The 19,950-nt window shown below is 38.8% G+C and overlaps 1 protein-coding gene across 5 annotated transcripts in view; it reads left to right on the top strand.

The window, feature by feature from the left end:
* kiaa0232 (KIAA0232 ortholog) overlaps positions 1-18,383 on the top strand; it is a 126,707-nt gene extending 108,324 nt beyond the window's left edge. For 4 of the 5 annotated variants that reach the window (XM_043674210.1, XM_043674209.1, XM_043674212.1 and 1 more), the window contains 4 exons: positions 2,212-2,301; positions 3,596-3,704; positions 13,344-13,438; positions 15,902-18,383. In XM_043674210.1, coding sequence (XP_043530145.1) covers positions 2,212-2,301; positions 3,596-3,704; positions 13,344-13,438; positions 15,902-16,084 — 477 coding nt within the window. In that variant the 3' untranslated portion in view covers positions 16,085-18,383. The remainder of the gene's footprint in view (positions 1-2,211; positions 2,302-3,595; positions 3,705-13,343; positions 13,439-15,901) is intronic. The other variant, XM_043674211.1, reaches the window with a different exon arrangement.
* The last annotated feature ends 1,567 nt before the right edge of the window (positions 18,384-19,950 follow it).

Below are 19,950 nucleotides of genomic sequence, written 5' to 3'. Positions count from 1 at the left end.
GTGGCTGAGGAAATAGCGGAGGCATTGGTTGAGATCTTTCAAAAGTCACTGGAGTCAGGGAAAGTCCCGGATGATTGGAAGGTTGCTGTTGTAACCCCCTTGTTCAAGAAAGGATCAAGACAAAAGATGGAAAATTATAGGCCAATTAGCCTAACCTCGGTTGTTGGTAAAATTCTAGAATCCATCGTTAAGGATGAGGTTTCTAAATTCTTGGAAGAGTAGGGTCGGATTAGTACAAGTCAACATGTATTTAGTAAGGGGGGGGGTCGTGCCTGACAAACCTGTTGGAATTTTTTGAAGAGGTGACAGGTAGGTTAGACCAGGGAAACCCAGCGGTTGTGGTCTATCTAGACTTCCAAAAGGCCTTTGATAAGGTGCCACACAAGAGGCTGCTGAGTAAGGTGAGGGCCCATGGTGTTTGAGGTGAGCTACTGGTATGGATTGAGGATTGGCTGTCTGACAGAAGGCAGAGAGTTGGGATAAGAGGTTCTTTTTCGAAATGGCAGCCGGTGACAAGCAGTGTCCCACAGGATTCGGTGTTGGGGCCGCAGCTGTTCACATTATATATTAATGATCTGGATGAAGGGACTGGGGGCATTCTAGCGAAGTTTGCCGATGATACAAAGTTAGGTGGACAGGCAGGTAGTACTGAGGAAGTGGGGAGGCTGCAGAAGGATCTAGACAGTTTGGGAGAGTGGTCCAGGAAATGGCTGATGAAGTTCAATGTGAGCAAATGTGAGGTCTTGCACTTTGGAAAAAAGAATAGAAGCATGGACTACTTTCTAAACGGTGAGAAAATTCATAAAGCCCAAGTACAAAGGGATCTGGGAGCGCTAGTCGAGGATTCTCTAAAGGTAAACATGCAGGTTGATTCCGTGATTAAGAAAGCGAATGTAATGTTATCATTTATCTCAAGAGGGTTTGAATATAAAAGCACCGTTGTGCTACTGAGACTTTATAAAGTTCTGGTTAGGCCCCATTTGGAGTATTGTGTTCAGTTTTGGGCCTCATACCTCAGGAGGGACATACTGGCACTGGAGCGTGTCCAGCGGAGATTCACACGGATGATCCCTGGAATGGTAGGTCTATCATAACTAGGAACGGCTGAGGATCCTGGGATTGTACTCTTTGGAGTTTAGAAGGTTAAGGGGAGATCTAATAGAAACTTAGAAGATAATACATGGCTTGGAAAGGGTGGACGCTAGGAAATTGTTTCCGTTAGGCGAGAAGACTAGGACCGTGGGCACAGCCTTAGAATTAGAGGGGGTCAATTCAGAACAGAAATGCAGAGACATTTCTTCAGCCAGAGAGTGGTGGGTCTGTGGAATTCATTGCCACAGAGTGCAGTGGAGGCCGGGACACTAAATGTCTTCAAGGCAGAGATTGATAAATTCTTCATGTCACAAGGAATTAAGGGCTACGGGGAGAATGTGGGTAAGTGGAGTTGAAATGCCCATCAGCCATGATTAAATGGCGGAGTGTACTCGATGGGCCGAATGGCCTTCCTTCCACTCCTGTGTCTTATGGTCTTTTATTTGCCTCCACACCTCACCTGAAGGTGTTAATTCCTTAGGACCTTACTGTTGTGATCGGTATTCACAGAGAGCCTGAGGGTGAGTGTTTGCAAGAGTTGTAACAGCCAATCCAGTGACAGCAAGGTTAGTAACGAATGAGCGGGAATCCTGGTCAGTACTGCTCTTCACCCAAATGTAGGATGCTGAGATTAATTATATCAACCTTCCTTTTACTACAGCTCGGAGGATCTGATCAAGTGTAAATTGGAGAACAAACGAGAGCTTCTTGATCAGTTAGTGACGAGCTCATTGCCAAATTGCCTTCAGTTTGTGGAAGAGTAATCCCAATAAGTGACCCATATGTCCTGTTTTTGTTGCCTTTCATAAGTCCTGAACTAGCCTTAGTTACATTCTTGCAGCCATACATTTCTAACACTGAAACAGACATGCTTCAACCCCAAACACCCAGCAATAATGATTTTCATCCACGTTGAATCATTATAGGCTCATCTGATAAATTACTTGGGAAAATTCTAAACTTGGTGAATCGTCTGATCAAGTGTCAAGGGGTCAAAATAAGAGTATTGTATTTGCTATTATTTCATCTACAACAAAAAACCATGAATGGGGCCAATGCTGAAATTACTGTTGGTACTAACTTCAAACTGGTCACCTTTTTTTTTCATTTTATATTTAGGCAGTTTTCCAAGGAGACTGGCAGCCTGCTATCAGTGTTCAAGGAAACAATGGTCAATATGATGAGCCAGAATCTGCTGTCAAAATAACGGTGAGGTTCCATGGTGTTTGCAATTATTCCTGCATAAATATTACTGCAACTGCAGGTAAAGAGACAGACACATTGTAAAATGTGAATATGTACAATTAGTTGTCGGAGTTGCTGTTTTCTGCAATTAACTTTATCAAAATGTGTTTTCACTGTCTATTTCACCATTGAATTGAATGTCATGAAACTATGGTTTGCAAGTGGACACAAACTAACCCTGCCATTGATATTTAACATTAATAATTAGAATAAGTTCTCTTTCACCAATTAGCTCTCTGACACTAAAGTGTGGTGTCTGATTCTTAAAGGTTTTGAATGTTTCAGAAGCATTTTAAAATAAAAAGTATTTCCTCTATCTCCTGTTTCATTCTTCCATTACCCCCTTTCTCTTTTACCTGCTTGCACATTGGATGAACCTTTTGGATTTATACAGCTTTTCACTTGATTGTTTATTTCCTAAAGTTTAAATTTATTGTAATGTTCATTTAAGTATTGATGTATATCTTTCTGGGCCCAACAATTGATGTTTTCAATAATTTTTGGACAACATTTCTTTAACTGAAGATACAGATGTCAATTGCTGTTAGATGCCCTGCTACAGCGAAACCTGGCTTAATATTCTTGCACTCGGCTTCATATCTAATTCCAGATTTAAAGTTGTTTCATTAAACCCATCTATCACTGCATTCTGATATCCTTCCAGTTTAGACGTAAGAAAATTTGTTAAGACTCGAATTTGCAGTCGGCTCTACCTTTCTGTTAAGAATTGAGTTTCAGTGAGTTACAAGAAATCTTAATGAGCCAAAGCAAAACCTGAAATTTGTAGCTGCCCACTTTTAAATAAGCTCTTCAAATACAGATTTTGTTTGTGTGTTGCTTCCACTTTTGAAATGTTGCATGGATGTGGCATATAGTATCATTGAATGTGACTCACATGAGGATTCAGGTGAAGCATTTAGCATGTCAAATTTTTCCATATTATCCTCTTTGACTGTGACGCAATCTATTTTTAAAAGTTGTCATCTGAGCTGGAATTTATGTCTGAATAAACATAAGTATCTGTCAACAAATCCCATCAACTGTGGACTCTTAACACCACAATAATTCGTAAAATGGCTGATTGAGTAAGTTACGAAATTTTCTTGCCCTCTGTTCTGCCATGAAGACTTCTCAAAATATTGTACACTGTGTGCAAGCAGTGATTTGTAAAGGTTGATCAAAATTTTGTGCTTTGATGAAAATGAAAAGCAATGACTCTTTCAGACATTTTACTGATTTATTCATTTTGTCATGGCAGGTTCCCTCTTCAGACTTCAACCAGGAAGGAGAGAGTGACTGCAAGGAGGAACCAGACTGGTGGCGAGAAACACTGTACCCACAGTCATTTCCTAGGATCGAGTGTGCAGGCAAGTTGATTTAAAAAAAAAAATCTAGGCATAAGGCAATATTTTAAAATTAGAGTATAAAAAAATTATTTTTAGGAATAAAAATAAAACTTGTTTTTTTTACCTGATCCATCATCATCTTACTGAAGTGCCACAGTTGAACTGTTTCTGGACTTCAGTAATATTCTGTCTTTAAAACTTAAGGACTCTGAGCAGAGGAGGCAGTTCAGCACCTTCAGCCTGCACTGCCATTCAGTACAATTTCATGTGTGCTCCCCTTAACCATGCAACTCCTTACTGATTTAAAAAGTCTGTATCTCCTCCTTAACTTTACTCATCCACTACACTCTGTTTCGGTTTTAAATCTGCTACTCCTTATCCAAAAATTATGACCTCTGATTGCAGATTGCTCCACAACAGGAGACCTCTCTCTCCACTCACTTTGTGAATCCCCTTGAGCTTCTCAATCTCAGTTTCAAATAGATCTCCTTTCATCCTTCTAAACTCCAGAGAATGTTAGTCTTAAACTGCTCAATCTCTCTACATAAAACAAACCCCTCCTCTCTGAAATCAATCTAGTAGATTTTCTCTGCACTGCCTCCAATGTAACTACACCTCTCTTCAAGAGAAACAAAACTGTATACAATCCTCCAGGTACAGTCTCATTATGCCTTGTATAGTTGCAGCAACACTTCTCTACTTTTATACACTTTCTTTAAGAATAAATGCCAAAATTTCTTTTTACTTCCTGATTTACCTACTCTACCTGCATACCTAGTTTTAACTGATTTGTGCACAAGGTTAACCAGATCCGTCTGCACAAAAGTACTCCAAAGTTTCTTTGGCTTTAGATAATAAGTTTGTGACAATGATGCTCCTTTAACAAGGCTATGCTGTCCTTTGATTTTTTTTTTTTGCAGAGGGATTGTAACGTCCGTGGTTCTGATATGTCTATGTTTATCTACTTGAGAATGCTTTCAAGTCTTTATTTTAAAACACTTGTACAATGAAAGGAGTGTGGACAGTTCTCCCAGTTCAGGGTTTGGTTTGATTTGGTTTGGTTTTAGCAAGCAGTCAGTTTTGAGGCTACTGGTCAAAGAAACAGTTCCATGCTGATCTTCTCTCTGACATCTCTCCTGTAAGAACCTGTGTTTGATTTTGCCTTTTTGCCAAGGGGGTGGTTATGGGGATGGTGCAAATATTTGGATCAGCATCATTACGTTGTGATTGAGTTGATTGGGTTTTGAAATAGTTATGTTATTCTAAATTTGGTTTTCTTTTGTTTGTATATAAATAAATTCTGTTTTGTTTAAAACTGGGCCAGCTGCATAACTCCTGGAATATCCACACTTACACCTGCTGAAAACACCTAGAAAAGTTAGGCCCTGGGCTACCTTCTTTACATGTTTTGAGAAGATCTGGCTTGGCCCCGAGCAGACTGGGGGCTCTTTGCCAGATTTGTTCTATAGTTCTGATTTGGGATTAAGGTTGCTGGACTCGAAAGGCAGTAGCTGTTTGTGTCATTTGTTCTGGGTGTTGAATTCAATTGGTTTAAACAGTGCTTGGTGTAATAATGGCTCTTTCAGTCACTAAGAGCTTTCTGGAGGTGGAAAAAATGACTTTGGGGGCTTTACAAAAGGTGAACAAGGAAAAGCTCTATAATTGGCAGTCAAGCTGGAGTTGGAGCTGCCTCCTTCCCTGAGGAAAGGAGAGATGGCTAAAATTCAATTGAAAATGAAGCAGTTTGAGTTAGAGGCAAAAGAAAAGGAAAGGGCACAAGAAATGAAACCATTTGAATTACAGTTAAAAGCAGAGCAAAGAGAAAAAGAACAAATTGCTTGAGCAGAACAAAAAGAGGAGAGAGAGGAAAGGAAGAAAGAGAGTTTGAACTGGAGGAATTGAATTTGGAGGAAACTTGGCTTAAAAATATGAAGGCTGAAGTTCAGCTTAGTGAGGAAGAGTGTGTGGATGAGCAAACCCATGGTAGCCCAAGGCCTGATGACGATCTGTTTAAATATATTTAAGCATTGCCTAAATTTGACGAGAAGCATGTAGAAGCCTTTTTCATCTCATTTGAGAAGGTAGCTAAACAAATTAAGTGGCCTGTGACCATGTGGGTTTTGTTGATCCAAACCAAACTTGTAGGTAGAGCTTGTGAAGTATTGGCATCACAATCAGAGGACGTATCTGGGGTGTATCAGGAGCTGAAGAAAGCATATGAGCTTGTTCCGGAAGCCTACAGATATCATTTCAGGAATCTGAGGGATCCTGGTCAAACCTACATTGAGTTTGAAAGGATCAAACAAAGTAATTTTGATTGGTGGATAAGAGCATTAAAAATAGAGGCAGTTATTTTGGAGGAGTTGAAAAATTCACTTCCTCAGGTAGTGAGAACATATGTGGAAGAGCAGAGAGTTAAAATGGCAAGGTTAGCAGCTGAAGTGGCTGGTGACTGAGTTGGTTCATAAATCAAAGTTTGGCTTCCAACATAAATTTCAATCTGTGCGAGATAGAAATTAGGGAAAAGAGAAATCCGCACGTGATAAGGGAAAGGTAGATCTTAGTGAAGATCATAAGGACAACTTACCACAGGGTAAAAAGGAAACCCTTGAAGGGGAAAGAGAAGGTAAAAAGCTCCATGTTTTCACTGCAGTAAAGAAATCCATGTTGGTGGGTTAGGAAAAGCACTGGGAACCCCCAGATGTAGGAGAACAGGATAAGCCAGTGAATTTTGTTGGAGTGGTAACAGAAAGCATGGTGGAGGCTAGAAAGCTGCACCAGAATGTACAGCCCGGTCGGAAGTTGGTTAAGGAGGAAATGCCAGGTCGTCTTAAACTTTATCTTCCGTGAGTATATGGTTTATGTATAGGCCAGAAGCAGCAGGTGAAGAGATTATAATATTAAGAGATACAGATGTACTTCTGAAGGATTGTTGCCAGATAAAGTGCTGGTAATAGGAATTAACGGTAAGACAAGAAGTGCTCAATTATATAGAGTGAAGCTAGAGTGTCCAGTGAAGAGTGGAGAAGTCATGTAGGAGTACTGGACAACACTCAGCTCCAGGAATCCAATTTGTCCTTGCTAATGATATAACTGCTGCCTAATATAGTTGAAAAACCTGTGGAAACTCAGGCAACTAAGCTATTAAAAGATGCATATCCCAGGATTTTTCCTGACCATGTGGTAACGAAATCACAAAGTCACCAGTTGAAACAGGAGAGATCAAAGAGTATAGATAAGAAGGTGGAATGATCAGAGATTGTTTGATCAAATGGTTAAGAGAAAACAGGAGCAGATAAGTGACAAAGCAGACATCTTTAATTCAGTGAAATTAACTGAGTTACAGTAGAAAGATGAGAAACTAAGCCAATTTTTTCAAAAAGCATACACTGAAGAAGAAGCTAGATGTATCCTGATCTGCTATCTTAAAAATGATGTCTTAATGAAGAAATGGAGACCATATGTTCAGGCAGATGGGAAATTGGCAGAAGTTCATCAAGTATTGCCAATGGGTTATAAAAAGGAGGTGTTGCAGCTGGCGCATTAACTACCATTAGGTGGTCATTGAGGGATAAGAAAAACCCAGGCTAAAATACAAAAACATTTTTACTGGCCAGGACTGCGCAAGGATGTAGTTGAATTTTGCCAGACGTGTCATATATGTCAAGTAATTGGAAAAATGCAGGCAGTGATAAAACCGGCACCTTTAATCCCTATTCCTGTGACGATATGTATAGGGTATGAGCAGGTAGGGGGAAGAGTTAAGTTCCGAGTTTTGTGAAACAAGGTGTTCAGCTGAGCATGGCTCAGATCTGATAAGAACTTGCAGTTGACAATGGGGTGCTGGAGGCAAGGGTAATGGGTTAACAAGATGGAAAAGCATTCATTATGTAGAGCCATTTAACAATATTGATAGCATTCAGTATGTAAGTTCAGTTCACAAGGTGAGAAGTATTCATTATGTGAAGACAGCTATCAAGGTTAAGTTGTGTCATAGCAGATGGCTTAATGATTAGATTACTTAGTGTGGAAACAGGCCCTTCGGCCCAACAAGTCCACACCGACCCTCCGAAGAGCAACCCACCCAGACCCATTCCCCTACATAAACCCCTTCACCTAACACTACGGGCAATTTAGCATGGCCAATTCAGCTAACCTGCACATTTTTGGACTGTGGGAGGAAACTGGAGCACCCAGAGGAAACCCATGCAGACACGGAGAATGTGCAAACTCCGCACAAACAGTTGTCTGAGACGGGAATTGAACCCAGGTCTCTGGCGCTGTGAGGCAGCAGTGCTAACCACTGTGTCGCCCTTTACTATATTATCTTTACTATTGACACTCACTGATTGTAAGGGTCACTCAATCAATATGTATGTTATCTTATCTGGATGCTTCTTCCTGTAAATGACTATATACAGAGGTGGGTAGCTCTTCGGAGGGTAGGTGTGGACTTGTTGAGCTGACAGGTGTGTTTCCACACTGTAAGGAATCAAATCTAATAATTCATTAAGAAACTGCTGTTTCAGAGAAGACCGAGAACTCATGACTTGTGCACGGAGCCTGGAATAAAGATGAAGGAGGTAAAGTTATACTGTGTCTCTGAGCGTTTTGCTTCAACTGAGAGGGGAATGGGACGACAATATTGGAGTAGTAAGCAACCCCTGCATTTGAGGAACCTTTCACAAGAGTCTTAATTGATTGTGTTAGGACCCTTAGCTAAAACAAAAAGTGGGAAACTGTATTTGTTAACAATAATGGTTGTGTCCATGAGATTTCCAGAGGCTGTTCCATTATGCAATATCACAGCTAAAATGATTGTAGAGGAATTACTCAAATATGAATTACCCACAGAGATACAATCAGATCAAGGGTCAAATTTCACATCAAAATTGTTCAAGGAAGTTATGGACAGCTTAGGAATAAAACAATTCAAATCTACTAGATCCAGAATCACGGAGTGTGAAAAGGATGGCAGCAGACATTAAATACCATGCTGAAGACTTATAGTCAAGACTTGAGGCTGAGAGGGGGAAGATATAAAAGAGACCAAAGGGACAGTTTTTTCATGCAGAGGGTGGTACGTGTATAGAATGAGCTGCCAGTAGAAGTGATGGAGACTGATACAATTGCAACATTTAAAAGGCATCTGAATAAGTATATGAATAGGAAGGGTTTGGAGGGATATGGGCCAGTTGCTGGCAGGTGAGACTAGGTTGGGTTAGGATATCTGGTTGGCATGGACGCATTGGACCAAAGGGTCTGTTTCTGTGCTGTACATCTCTATGACTCTATGATTAACCAGATGATTGGGATAAAGGAATTCCGTTTGTACTACTTGCTGTCAGAGTTGTACCAAATGAATTGACCAAATTCAATCCATTTGAATTAGTTTTTGAAGTGAGAGGACTGCAAAAATTGATTAAGGAGAAATTGGTAAGTCATAATTCAGAGACTATGTATTTGGACTGCATGTCTGAAAGAACGGAGTCGGTTTCAGCATTTGTAATGCCAAATGGACTGTATCAATTAAATAGAATGGAGGAGTTGGCTCGACAGCATTTACAAGTATCACAGCACATGATGAAACGGGAAGCAGGCAAGAATTCTTAAAAATCACAATTTTGCTATCGGAGATAAAGTATTAGTATTACTTCTAGTGGTAGGTGAACCTTTAAAAGCAAGATTTAGTGGGTCCTATCAAATTGAAAGGGGCTTGAGTGAGGTGAACTACTTGGTAGGGCTTATGCCCGAAACGTCGATTCTCCTGTTCCCTGGATGCTGCCTGACCTGCTGCGCTTTTCCAGCAACACATTTTCAGCCCCGTACTTGATAGGGACTCCAGACATAAAGAAATCTCACAGAGTATGTCACGTGGATATGCTCAAAAGATATTTTGACAGGGAAGGAAAGTCAAAGGAGATTTGTTATTGGTACAACACAGAGGGAAGAACTCAGTTCACAGGATTCTGAATTGGACATTCCTCGAATTAAATTGGACAGTATCGAAGTTGCCAAAATTTGGGACAAATTATTGAGTCACCTTCCAGAGGAAAATCTAAATGACCTGAAAGAATTATTACCATTGCATAGGGATGGTAATATGCTGGGAAATACCAACCTAACTATGCATTTTGTAGATTTGGAAATGCTGTTCCGATTAAGTAACATCCTTATAGGCATAACCTGCTAAAGTTGGCACAGGTTCAAAAGGAGATTGAACACACGCATATTTGCAGTGAGTTACAGTGACCGGATCTCATTACTCATGGTAAAACCAGATTGTACCCAATGGCTATGTGGACTATCGCAAAGTCAATGCAGTCACAAAGACTGATGCATATCCAATTCCATGTTTGGAAGGTTGTGTTGAAAATGTGGGACAAGCAGCTTATATTTCTAAGTTAGACTTGCTCAGAAGATACTAGCAGATACTGTTGTCTGAAAGAATGGAGACAGTTTCAGCATTTGTAATGCCAAATGGACTGTATCAATTTAAAGTTATGCCATTTGTTATGAAAAATGCACTAGCCACATCTCAGACTAACAATAAGGTCATGTCCAGATTACCCAATTGTGTAATATTGATGACTTGGCGATTTTTAATCACACATGGAAAGAACATTTGCAACATTTTTCAGAATTGTTCAATTGACTTCGGGAGGCAGGCTTTGTGATAAACCTGGCTAAAGTGAATTTGCCAAAGCCCAAGTCACCTTCCTAAGCCGTGTCATTGGACATGGACAAACGGCCCCCTGGAATACAAAATCAAAGATAATTGGGGAGTTTCCCATATAATCAGCAAAAGAGCAGTCCCACAATCCCTGTATTTTATCAGAAATTCGTGCTAAATTTTAGCAGTTCAGATATACTGTGGGATCCCCACACAGACACGGGGAGATTGTACAAACTCTGTCCAGTCAGCCAAGGCTTGAATTGAATCTTGGTCCTTGGCGCTGAGGCAGCAATACAATGCACTGTGTGCTGTGCTGTTTCTAACCTTTAAAAATATTTCCGATTGGTCTTTTGTTTTTTAATCTGTAAAATATTTCTCCTATTTACCTTTAATCTGAAAGCAATTTACAATAGATTTTCAGATTAGTAGTTACTTATGAGCAAGTGAACCGAATGGCTTTCCTGTGATGTCACATTGTGTTTTCACTCTGTTTACAATGAGCTCCTTCTCCACAGCTCTTTTCCTGGCTCACTACTGGCTGTACTCTGCCTGATGCGCAAAGGACCCTTATTAAATACTCTCTGCTTCTGTTTCAACTGTTTCAGGACTGTACTGCATGGCAAGTAAATTATGAGGAGAATGGAGAGGATAAATAGTCTTTTCCATGGGGTTGGGGAGTGCAGAACTAGAGGGAATAGGTTTAGGGTGAGGAGGGGAAAGATATAAAAGAGACCTAAGGGGCAACTTTTATGGTGTGTATGGAATGAGCTGCTAGAGGAAGTGGTGGAGGCTGGTACAATTGCAACATTTAAAAGGCATTTGGATGGGTATATGAGTAGGAAGGGTTTGGAGGGATATGGGCCAGGTGCTGGCAGGTGAGACAAGATTGGGTTGGGATATCTGGTCGGCATGAATGGGTTGGACTGAAGGGTCTGTTTCCATGCTGTACATCTCTATGAATGTATGATTCTCAGTCAGAGTTCTGAGATCACTGTCTGACTATCCTGTCTGCTGAGATATAACCTGTATTGCAGTAATATTGTATTTGACATGAACTTGAACAGGTTATGTATTGGGGTGTCATGTTGTGGCTGTTCAGGGCATCGGTGAGGCCACTTTTCGAATACTCCATACAATTCAGGTTGCTCTTCTATAGGAAAGATGTTAAACTTGAAAGGGTGCAGAAAAGATTTGCAAGGATGGTGTTAGCACTGGAGGTTTGAGTTATGGGGAGAGGCTAAATTGGCTAATTTTTTTTTTCCCTGGAGCTCCAGCAGCTGACGGGTGGCCTTATAAAAGGTTATAAAAACATGAGGGGCGAAGATAAGGTGAATGGCCAAGGACTTTTCTCCTTGAGTGGGGGAGTCCAACGCATAGGTTTAAGGTGAGAGGGGAAAATTTTAAAAAGGACCTGAGAGGTTACTACTTCATGCAGGGGGCGGAGCTTGTATGGAACAAGCTGCCAAATAAAGTGGTGGAGGTGTATAATTGCAACATTCAAAAGGCATCTGGATGCTTGCAAATGTGATTATGTCAGATTGGAATGTCTGTTCGGTGCAGACATGTTGGACCAAAGGGTCTGTTTCCGTGAGGTGTTACACTATGTGATCATGTGATGGGAAGTCCAGAAGATGACTTTATTGGTTGACATCTTTTTCCCTCCAAAGATTTGCCAGCGAGAACCACAGAGGAAGGATACAAGTCCTCAATCAAATGTGGTTTTATATGGGCTTGGGAGCTTACAAGCCCAGGATGAAGAATGACTAATTAAATCAGACGTTTTCTGGCTCCTTTAAAATATTCAAATTATCAACCAGCCACCTGGAAGTGGGTTTTGAATCTAAATTAGTGGTGCTGGAAAAGTACAGCAGGTCAGGCAGCATCCGAGGAGCAGGAATGTCTAACCCAAACCCAGAAGATGATCTGAAAATCTTCCAATGAAGAGTCATGCTGGACTTGAAACATGAACTTTGTTGCTGTCTCCATAGATGCTGTCAGGCCTGTTGAGGTTTTCCAGCATTACTTGCTTTTTATTTCAGATCTCCAGCATTCACAGAATGTTGCTTCTAATCTACACATGGACAGATTGAGTTCAGATTTCCAATTTTTCAAAAAAAATTCTTTTCTAATGCAATCCACTTGTTCTTTGGGATTCAAATTAACCCCAAGTCTTTGTGAATTTAATAAATAGGTGAATTCACTAATTACTTTTTATGAAAGGACATTAAGGTATGATTCTTAATTTATGTATTCCCAGTACTGCAATAATTAAATGCTAGTCAGAACAAAGAAATGAGTGCTTAGAGAAATTCGTGGATTTTTGCATTTAACTCTGCATTTAAACCATAACATCAGAGCAAAGTATAGTTTTCTAAAAGGCAATTTTAAATATAATGTTAAGATCTGAATAATTACTGCATGAATTGCCCTTAAGTGGAGGTACAAACTTTGGAACCCTTCAAGAAACAGATTGGGTATTGTGTTAGGAAGATGCAGGGTGCTATGGAACAAAAAACTGGATGAGCAAAATTACTTTGCTAATGTGCATTTGCTTTTGTAATCTGAGCTTCAAGGCACCTGTTAGATGACTCAACTGTCATTCATCTGTATGGAATGGCATTTTAAGGCTTCGACAGGTGAATAAGAGTTGTTTTACTTAGTATTTAGCAGTGAAGACATACTTCAGTCACTCACAATCGATGGGAGGAATTGTGGTTGCATGACTTAATTGGAGCATTGCCTGTTGAGCCAGAAGCAAAATTCTGTTCTACTAATTACAAAATCACTGATGAAGCACTTCAACTTAAGGTTTATTTTAAATGTGTAATTCTATATGTTTATTCCTTTCTGCATGATTTCTGTTTATCACAGGTCCAAACGAAAATGTTTTTCTTGGTTTTACTGTAAATCTAAGAGTTTTTTTAAAAAAAGAAAACTAACAAGTTACTTCTACTTAATAATTTTGTGTTCTTATTGTGTTTTAGAATGCTACACTGATGCCAAGGAAAAGGATGGAACTGAGTGTCCAGTTTTAAGAGGACACGCGCATAATGGAGATTGTCTTCTCCAGTTAGACCTGGTAAGTTAAAGATCTATTTCCAAAGATAATTGTTTCAACTTTGTGTTGAAACATAAATGCCTTAACATGAAATAACAGTTACAGTGTTGACTTTAAGCTGTTTTTCTTGAGAACTGAATGTTCAGTATCCGGTATAGTTAATTTTGGAGAGAAGTAAAAGACCTATTGCATCACTATAATTTTGCACAGATAATGTCTAAATACAATTCACAGTTATGATTGTGCAATACTTAAATTACCTCCATTTTTAAATCTAGAAATATTTTTGCTAAAAGCATACCACTTTTCCTGCATTACTTTAAGCCTTATCAGAGCTCTTCTCATTTTTTTTCTCGTTAATGTCCTGTTAAACTGTTATTCCATGACAACTGTAATGCTTTCCATACTTCCACTATATATACCAAGCTAAATGTAAAAATTCTGTGCACAACATTCACTAGCGCTGGTCATATCCTCATAAGTATTAGCACATGCCTCTCACAATACAGTTAGGTATGCATGCTTTATTATCAGTGCTAGCTGATATAAAGAAAAACAGGATAATTAAAATAGTGTGCACTATAAATCAAAATTTGAACTTTAACAATTCTGTTCAAACGTAGGGAAGAAAGATAACTTTGTTCAATCAAATACTTTTTTTTAAAAAGAAAAAGTTAAATAATCCCCCTTATTTAATAAAGAAACAAGCTGGAGATAGTGTAGTGGGTTAGTGCATTGAGTTTTTGAAGTTCTGGACTAGGTTAAATCTGGCTTTGGCTGATCGAATGAATGATTCCCAACTAACTTCAAATAGGATTATTATAAAGATGTTTCGTTTAAACCTCATTCCCAATGGCTGTAAAACTTCCTGAATTTGGCAAAATCACTGGATGGGGCAAAAGAGAGACCAGGTAGAAAATAAACCTAAAAATATTTAACTGGAGCAAAAGTGGTTCGATGGAGGGGGCGATATTTTTCTATGGTTGAGGTACACTGCTTCTGTAGAGAAGGGAGATCATTATGCTGTCTCAGAAGCACATTAAAGGAAGGCTTTTATATAGCCAAGATTTGCCAAAAGAGGAAATACGTGAAAATGGGTCCCTTGGTATTTTAACCTATTGTCAATATCTCATAGTATAGTAAGCATTAACTAGAATTCTGACTATAGCTTTTTAAAACTTGTCATTTAAAAAAGTTAAATTTGTGTAGGAATTCATCAGTCAAGGAAGCAAAGCATACTAGGTATCTACATAAAGCTGAGCTAGAAGATTACATTTGCATTTTGGTCAGGTAAAGGTAAAGTCATAGAGGACAACAGGGCTGCTCTCATTAGAGAGAGAGATGACTATTGGTGAATTTAACCTGAGGTTCGATTGAGAAGGAGGGGCATTCACAATAACCTCAGCTCTTTGGAGAATTCAACCCACACTGTTGGTGTCACTCTGCATTGCAAACCAGCTGTCCAACCAGCAGGGTTAACTGGCCCCTTTTTTTGGCCAGAAACCCTTATTCAGTGTCAACTCCATTTATTTTAATTCAGATATTAAATATTGATCAAGATTATGCAGTTGCAATGACAGTGAAATTCAATATTCACTGTCATTACAACTGTTAAATCAGTAGCAACTTCTAGTATCAGCATGCAGTTAAATATAGAACCCTTCAGTTACTCTCAATACTTTCCTTATTTTCAATGGAATATGCTGATGAAAACTTCACAGATGGAAATCTTCAGAAATCAATGGATCACCATGAGTTTCCATTTTTAATCTTTCTAAGGAGAGGAAATGCCTTTTTGAATGAGTGTAACTGGACTTGTAATGATTAACAATTTTTGTGCCACTTTTCAAAAAAAAGTCATTTTTTAATGTATTTTTAAACTTGAATATTTCACTTTCTGCCTTAAACCAATATAATGATTTTTTTTCTTGGGTTGTAAATGATTAAAATTTGGAATATAACAGTGCTTTTTCTGTTTTGGTTTGCTGTCTCAGAGAATCCTTCAACTTGTTTGACTGCTGCAATAAAACAAAGCGCTGGAGAAACTCAGCAATTCTGGAAGCAAGTCACACTGGAGTCAAAATAGTAACTGTTTTTTCTCTTCACAGATGCTGCCAGACCTGCTGAGTTTTTCCAGCATCCTCATAATATTGGCTTTAAATTGGTTGCTGTGCTTGCTTGATAACTCTGCAGTTGCTGGAAGCCAGGATCTCCCTTGGTGCCAGAATTGAATTAGCTTCAGGGAAAGGTGAAATTCATGCTTCAGAAATTGCTTCATCTTTGTGGGTATTTTTCTTCAATGTCAGCCATTGACTACAGAATCTGGGTCATTAAAATAAGTTGTTTCATGTGCAACCAGGCAAAGGCATTTCATATTGAAATAAGGGAACTTGCTATTTTAATTTGAGGAAGTGATTGAGTGCAGAATAAAAAATATTTTTTCACATTAATTACATTTCTAAAAGTTGCATTTTTCTATCTCAGCAGACTACAGCAGCCTGTGAGGTGAACTGCAGAGTAGAGCATGACGCTAGAGGGAGGTCAGCTGTCATCCGCAGGAAACTGTTCTCCAGTGACTGTTCAAGCTCAGATGAAACCGCTTCAGAAGGCGGAAGTGACTGGGATGACCCCCCAGATGAAGAGCTTTTTTCTCGCACACATCTTTAATTCTACTTAGTTGTTTCCAGCTCGAACGGAACTACCCTTTTGATAAGTTCACAACTCTCTTGTTGAGAACTTATTGCTCTTTAGAAAAAAAACTTCAGTTTTCTTTTCATTTAACTGCTTTAGATAGGTATTTATCTTTCTCTTCTTGTAGGTTTCACTGTTAGGCATTGAATGCAATACCATGACAGAAAACTAACTAAGATAGTTTAATGAAACCTTGGCTTTTTCAACTAGTATAGGTTGTGTTTGTCAAAGAATGATTGTGCATGTGCCTATCTAACTAGCATCAATGCTTATTTTGCTGATTAATTACTACCGCTTTCATTACTACTGTAGGACTACCATTGTCACTAGGACAACTATGTCTACTACAACTTCTGCTATTCAGAGGCTCTTAGCATATGGCACAGAATAATGCTTTGTTGTAAAAGAATTGGGAGATAAATACTTCAAGCTAAACTTTTCGCATAACTAGATCAGTGCCTTTCTGAATGCAGGAGAACAGCATGGATGAATAGATTTAAATCATCTAATTGAAACCTGTTAGCTCACTTCAAAGTAGGAATGACAAGATTGTGCTTTAGAGCCAGAATAAGTATAAATACTTTTTTTCCTGAATGATTCTAAATGCGTTTTCATAAAATTAACAAGTTTATTGAGTATGGCTTGTGAATTGCTAACTGTGAAAGTTCAGGATTCTACAAAGTTATGGGAAAGGTTTCAGTGTGAAGGTTTGGGTTGATCAAATGGAATGAGACTATTTTTACTTGGAGCTAAGACAACAGTATTAAACAGGTGGATGGTAAAGCCATGCACTCTAGTTGTGAGAAGTCCTGAGCCAATGCAGTTAGTCCATGTTGTGGCTGTGATTTTGTAGTTCTTAGCAGAATTTGTTTGTGTTTTGGAGGGGTGTGAGAAACCATTCTGGCATTTTACTTGTGCTGACTGCAAGAACCAAGTGTAGACTTAAAACTGAAGATTCTCATTTACATGTGTGACTGCAGTAGTGATTGTTGCTTCATGTGGCTTGCTTTGAGGGTTTTTATCCTTATTTTGTAACACTGGTGTCATAAACATCACTTTGACATCATAATGTAATTGTTGAATATCTGTCACAACCTTGTGCTTTGAATCTGCAAAATGAAAAGCCAAGGGAAACAATATTCTGGTCACCAGGTACAACGAGTCATGAGTGTTTTCAACTTCATGACTGGCAACCTGGATCCCATGACGATAATCGCTGGTTACAACGGAGATCAAAAATTCAAGTTGTTTTCTTGAACTTGAATTTATATTAGGAACAGAGTAACCACAGAACTTATCATGGTGATAATTAATATTATAATAAGAAAGTAGAAGGATTGAGTTGAATTAGCTTTCGGATAAATTCAGCATCCAGAACTGTTCTAAGCTGCAACATTATTTTTTTGTTGGCATGTGTAAGCCAAATGTAAAATATGGAATAATAGTTTGCACATAAGTGTGTCAGAGATGATTATTATGCTCTGTGCAGTGAAACAGCAGTTTTAGGCATTAAAATTTTAAATTTTACAGAACATTTATCAGGGCCCTTTTATGTAGACTAATTTTCAATTGGAGATTATTTTATTTGAAACAAAGCTTATGTAAACTAGCAAAAACAAATGATACAGCTTTAAGAAATTCATAACCATTATTTTAAGTAGGGTTACAGAATTTTTTTAAATGGCTATGGATGTTAATGAGAAGAGAGGACTGAAAGCCTCCTCTAGATCATTTTGCTTAAGTTATGATTTCTTTTTAGAGCTGCTTATACAGACAAGACTTCATGTCGGGTGATGCATGAGCCTGGCAAAAAGAGTAACATAATGTCTATCATCTTGGGAAAGAAGAAAAGGCTTAAGAGGTGGGTTAGGGAATATAATGAAATGTTTACACATGTCACCTGTACTAGTTTCCATATTTACATGATTCAAAAAACAAAAAAGCAGCACTCAATTGGGATAGTTTGAGAAATGTGATTTCAAGTTTCTTATGGTCAGGTTTTCAACTGAGTGGTTTATTGAGAAATTGCAGGGAGAGTGTTTTATTTGTCATCTATTGCAAGCAGGTTGAAAAGAGAACATAGAACTCACTGTAGAATAGTGTATACCATAGCACTGAAACCTGAGTTCCCCATTTCTCAGTTGTTAGCCTTTTTCTCATTTTTGCTTAAAGTGGTTGTATTGTTCTCTGATTTCATGTATACCAGAGTAACTGATTTTGTTTCATTGTGGAATTACTTTACACCTAAATAAAGACTCCAGTAAAATCCAATGAGCATTTTTTTGTTTATCTCCTTTCTGCAATATTCATTTAAATAGTGATTTATAAAACATGGTTCAGTCGAGCATTTGTTAACTATTTACTGAGACAGTCTTCAGTGATTTACTCAAGGGTCGTGAGGCAAATCATCCTGTTTAAAATCTTATGCTTTCAATATAATAATGGCAGACTGATTCCAAAGAACTGCAACTGCTGGTTTTTGAGAGTTAGAGTTGAACCACAAATTGTCCCAGTCCACATGTATTTCTAAGAGCACTCTAATTTCCTCCCTCAATTCATCACCTTGGGCCAAAAATGCTGACGTTTAGTTGATCACTATTCAATGGAAATTAGTACTTAGCTAATGCTATACAAACGTAGCCATTATTTGTATGATTGTCGTTAGAGTGTAGTCTGTCATATGCACAGTAGCAACTTGGAGAAAGTGAGGACTGCAGATCAGAGTCGAGAGTGTGGTGCTGGAAAAGCACAGCAGAAGGGACAGCATCCGAGGAGCAGGAGAATCGACATTTTAGGCATAAGCTCTTCATCAGGATTTTTCTGGTCCTCAGATGCTGTCTGACCTGTGCTTTTCTAGCTACACACTCGCGACACAGTAGCAACTTGCCAAGTCTCCTTTGACAGCATCTTTGAAATCAGTGATCCTCTTCCAATTGGAAAGAATAGCAGGCATGAGAGAATGCCAGCTCTTGAAAATTCCCCTCCAAGCTACACAGTATCCTGGTTTGGAACATTTCTTGGCTGTTGGGTAGGAATCCTGTGACTCCCTTTCCAGCAGGTGGGTGTATCTGTACCCCCACCTGCTAGAGTTTAAGAAAGCAGCTCACCATCTCCTTGGGTGCATTTGAGAATGTGCAACAAATGCTGGCCTTGCCAACAATGTTCACAAGCTGTGAATAAATAGAAAAAGCATCACAACCAACATTGATTCCATTTGTCAATAAATGCAATTTCCAGTGCAAACCAAAAACAATGCTATCTGCTCAATTGCTTTTTTAACACTCAATGAAGGCAGTTAAAGTTTTAAAGATGTCAGCTAATGGTAGTATTCGACAAGATCCCAGAGTGTCACTTGACTTGATAGATTATAAGCTTTAAGTTGTGTTCTGGGGCTATGCCATCAAATATTTCACAATTCTGAATGCCCTTCAGAAGATGGTAAACTGCCTCCTTGAACTGTTTAAGGTGCTGTCTAAGGATCTTTGGTGAGTTTCCACAGTGAGTTGTGTAACTGAGCTACTTGATAGTGGAGAGAGTAAAGTTTGTAGATGTGACAGTCAAAGAGGCTGAGTTGATCTAAATGATATCAAGCATCTTGAATGAAGTTATACACTGCAAGATTCCTAAACTCTGATATGCTTTGTACCATGGTATTTATGGCTAGGTCTATTCAGTTTCTGGTCAATGGTAACCCCAAGATATTGGTCGTGGGAGATTTGGTGATGATAATGCCATTGAATGTCAAATGTTGATGGTTAGATTCTCATCTGCCAATTTTCAGTCCAAACCAGGATATTGTCCAGGTCTTGTTGCATTTGGACAGGGATTGCTTCTTTTCTGAG

This window comes from Chiloscyllium plagiosum, chromosome 32, assembly GCF_004010195.1.
Source record: "Chiloscyllium plagiosum isolate BGI_BamShark_2017 chromosome 32, ASM401019v2, whole genome shotgun sequence".
Taxonomy (NCBI): domain Eukaryota; kingdom Metazoa; phylum Chordata; class Chondrichthyes; order Orectolobiformes; family Hemiscylliidae; genus Chiloscyllium; species Chiloscyllium plagiosum.
Note: the sequence above shows the minus strand (reverse complement) of the source record. Positions and strands in the feature narration are given on the sequence as shown.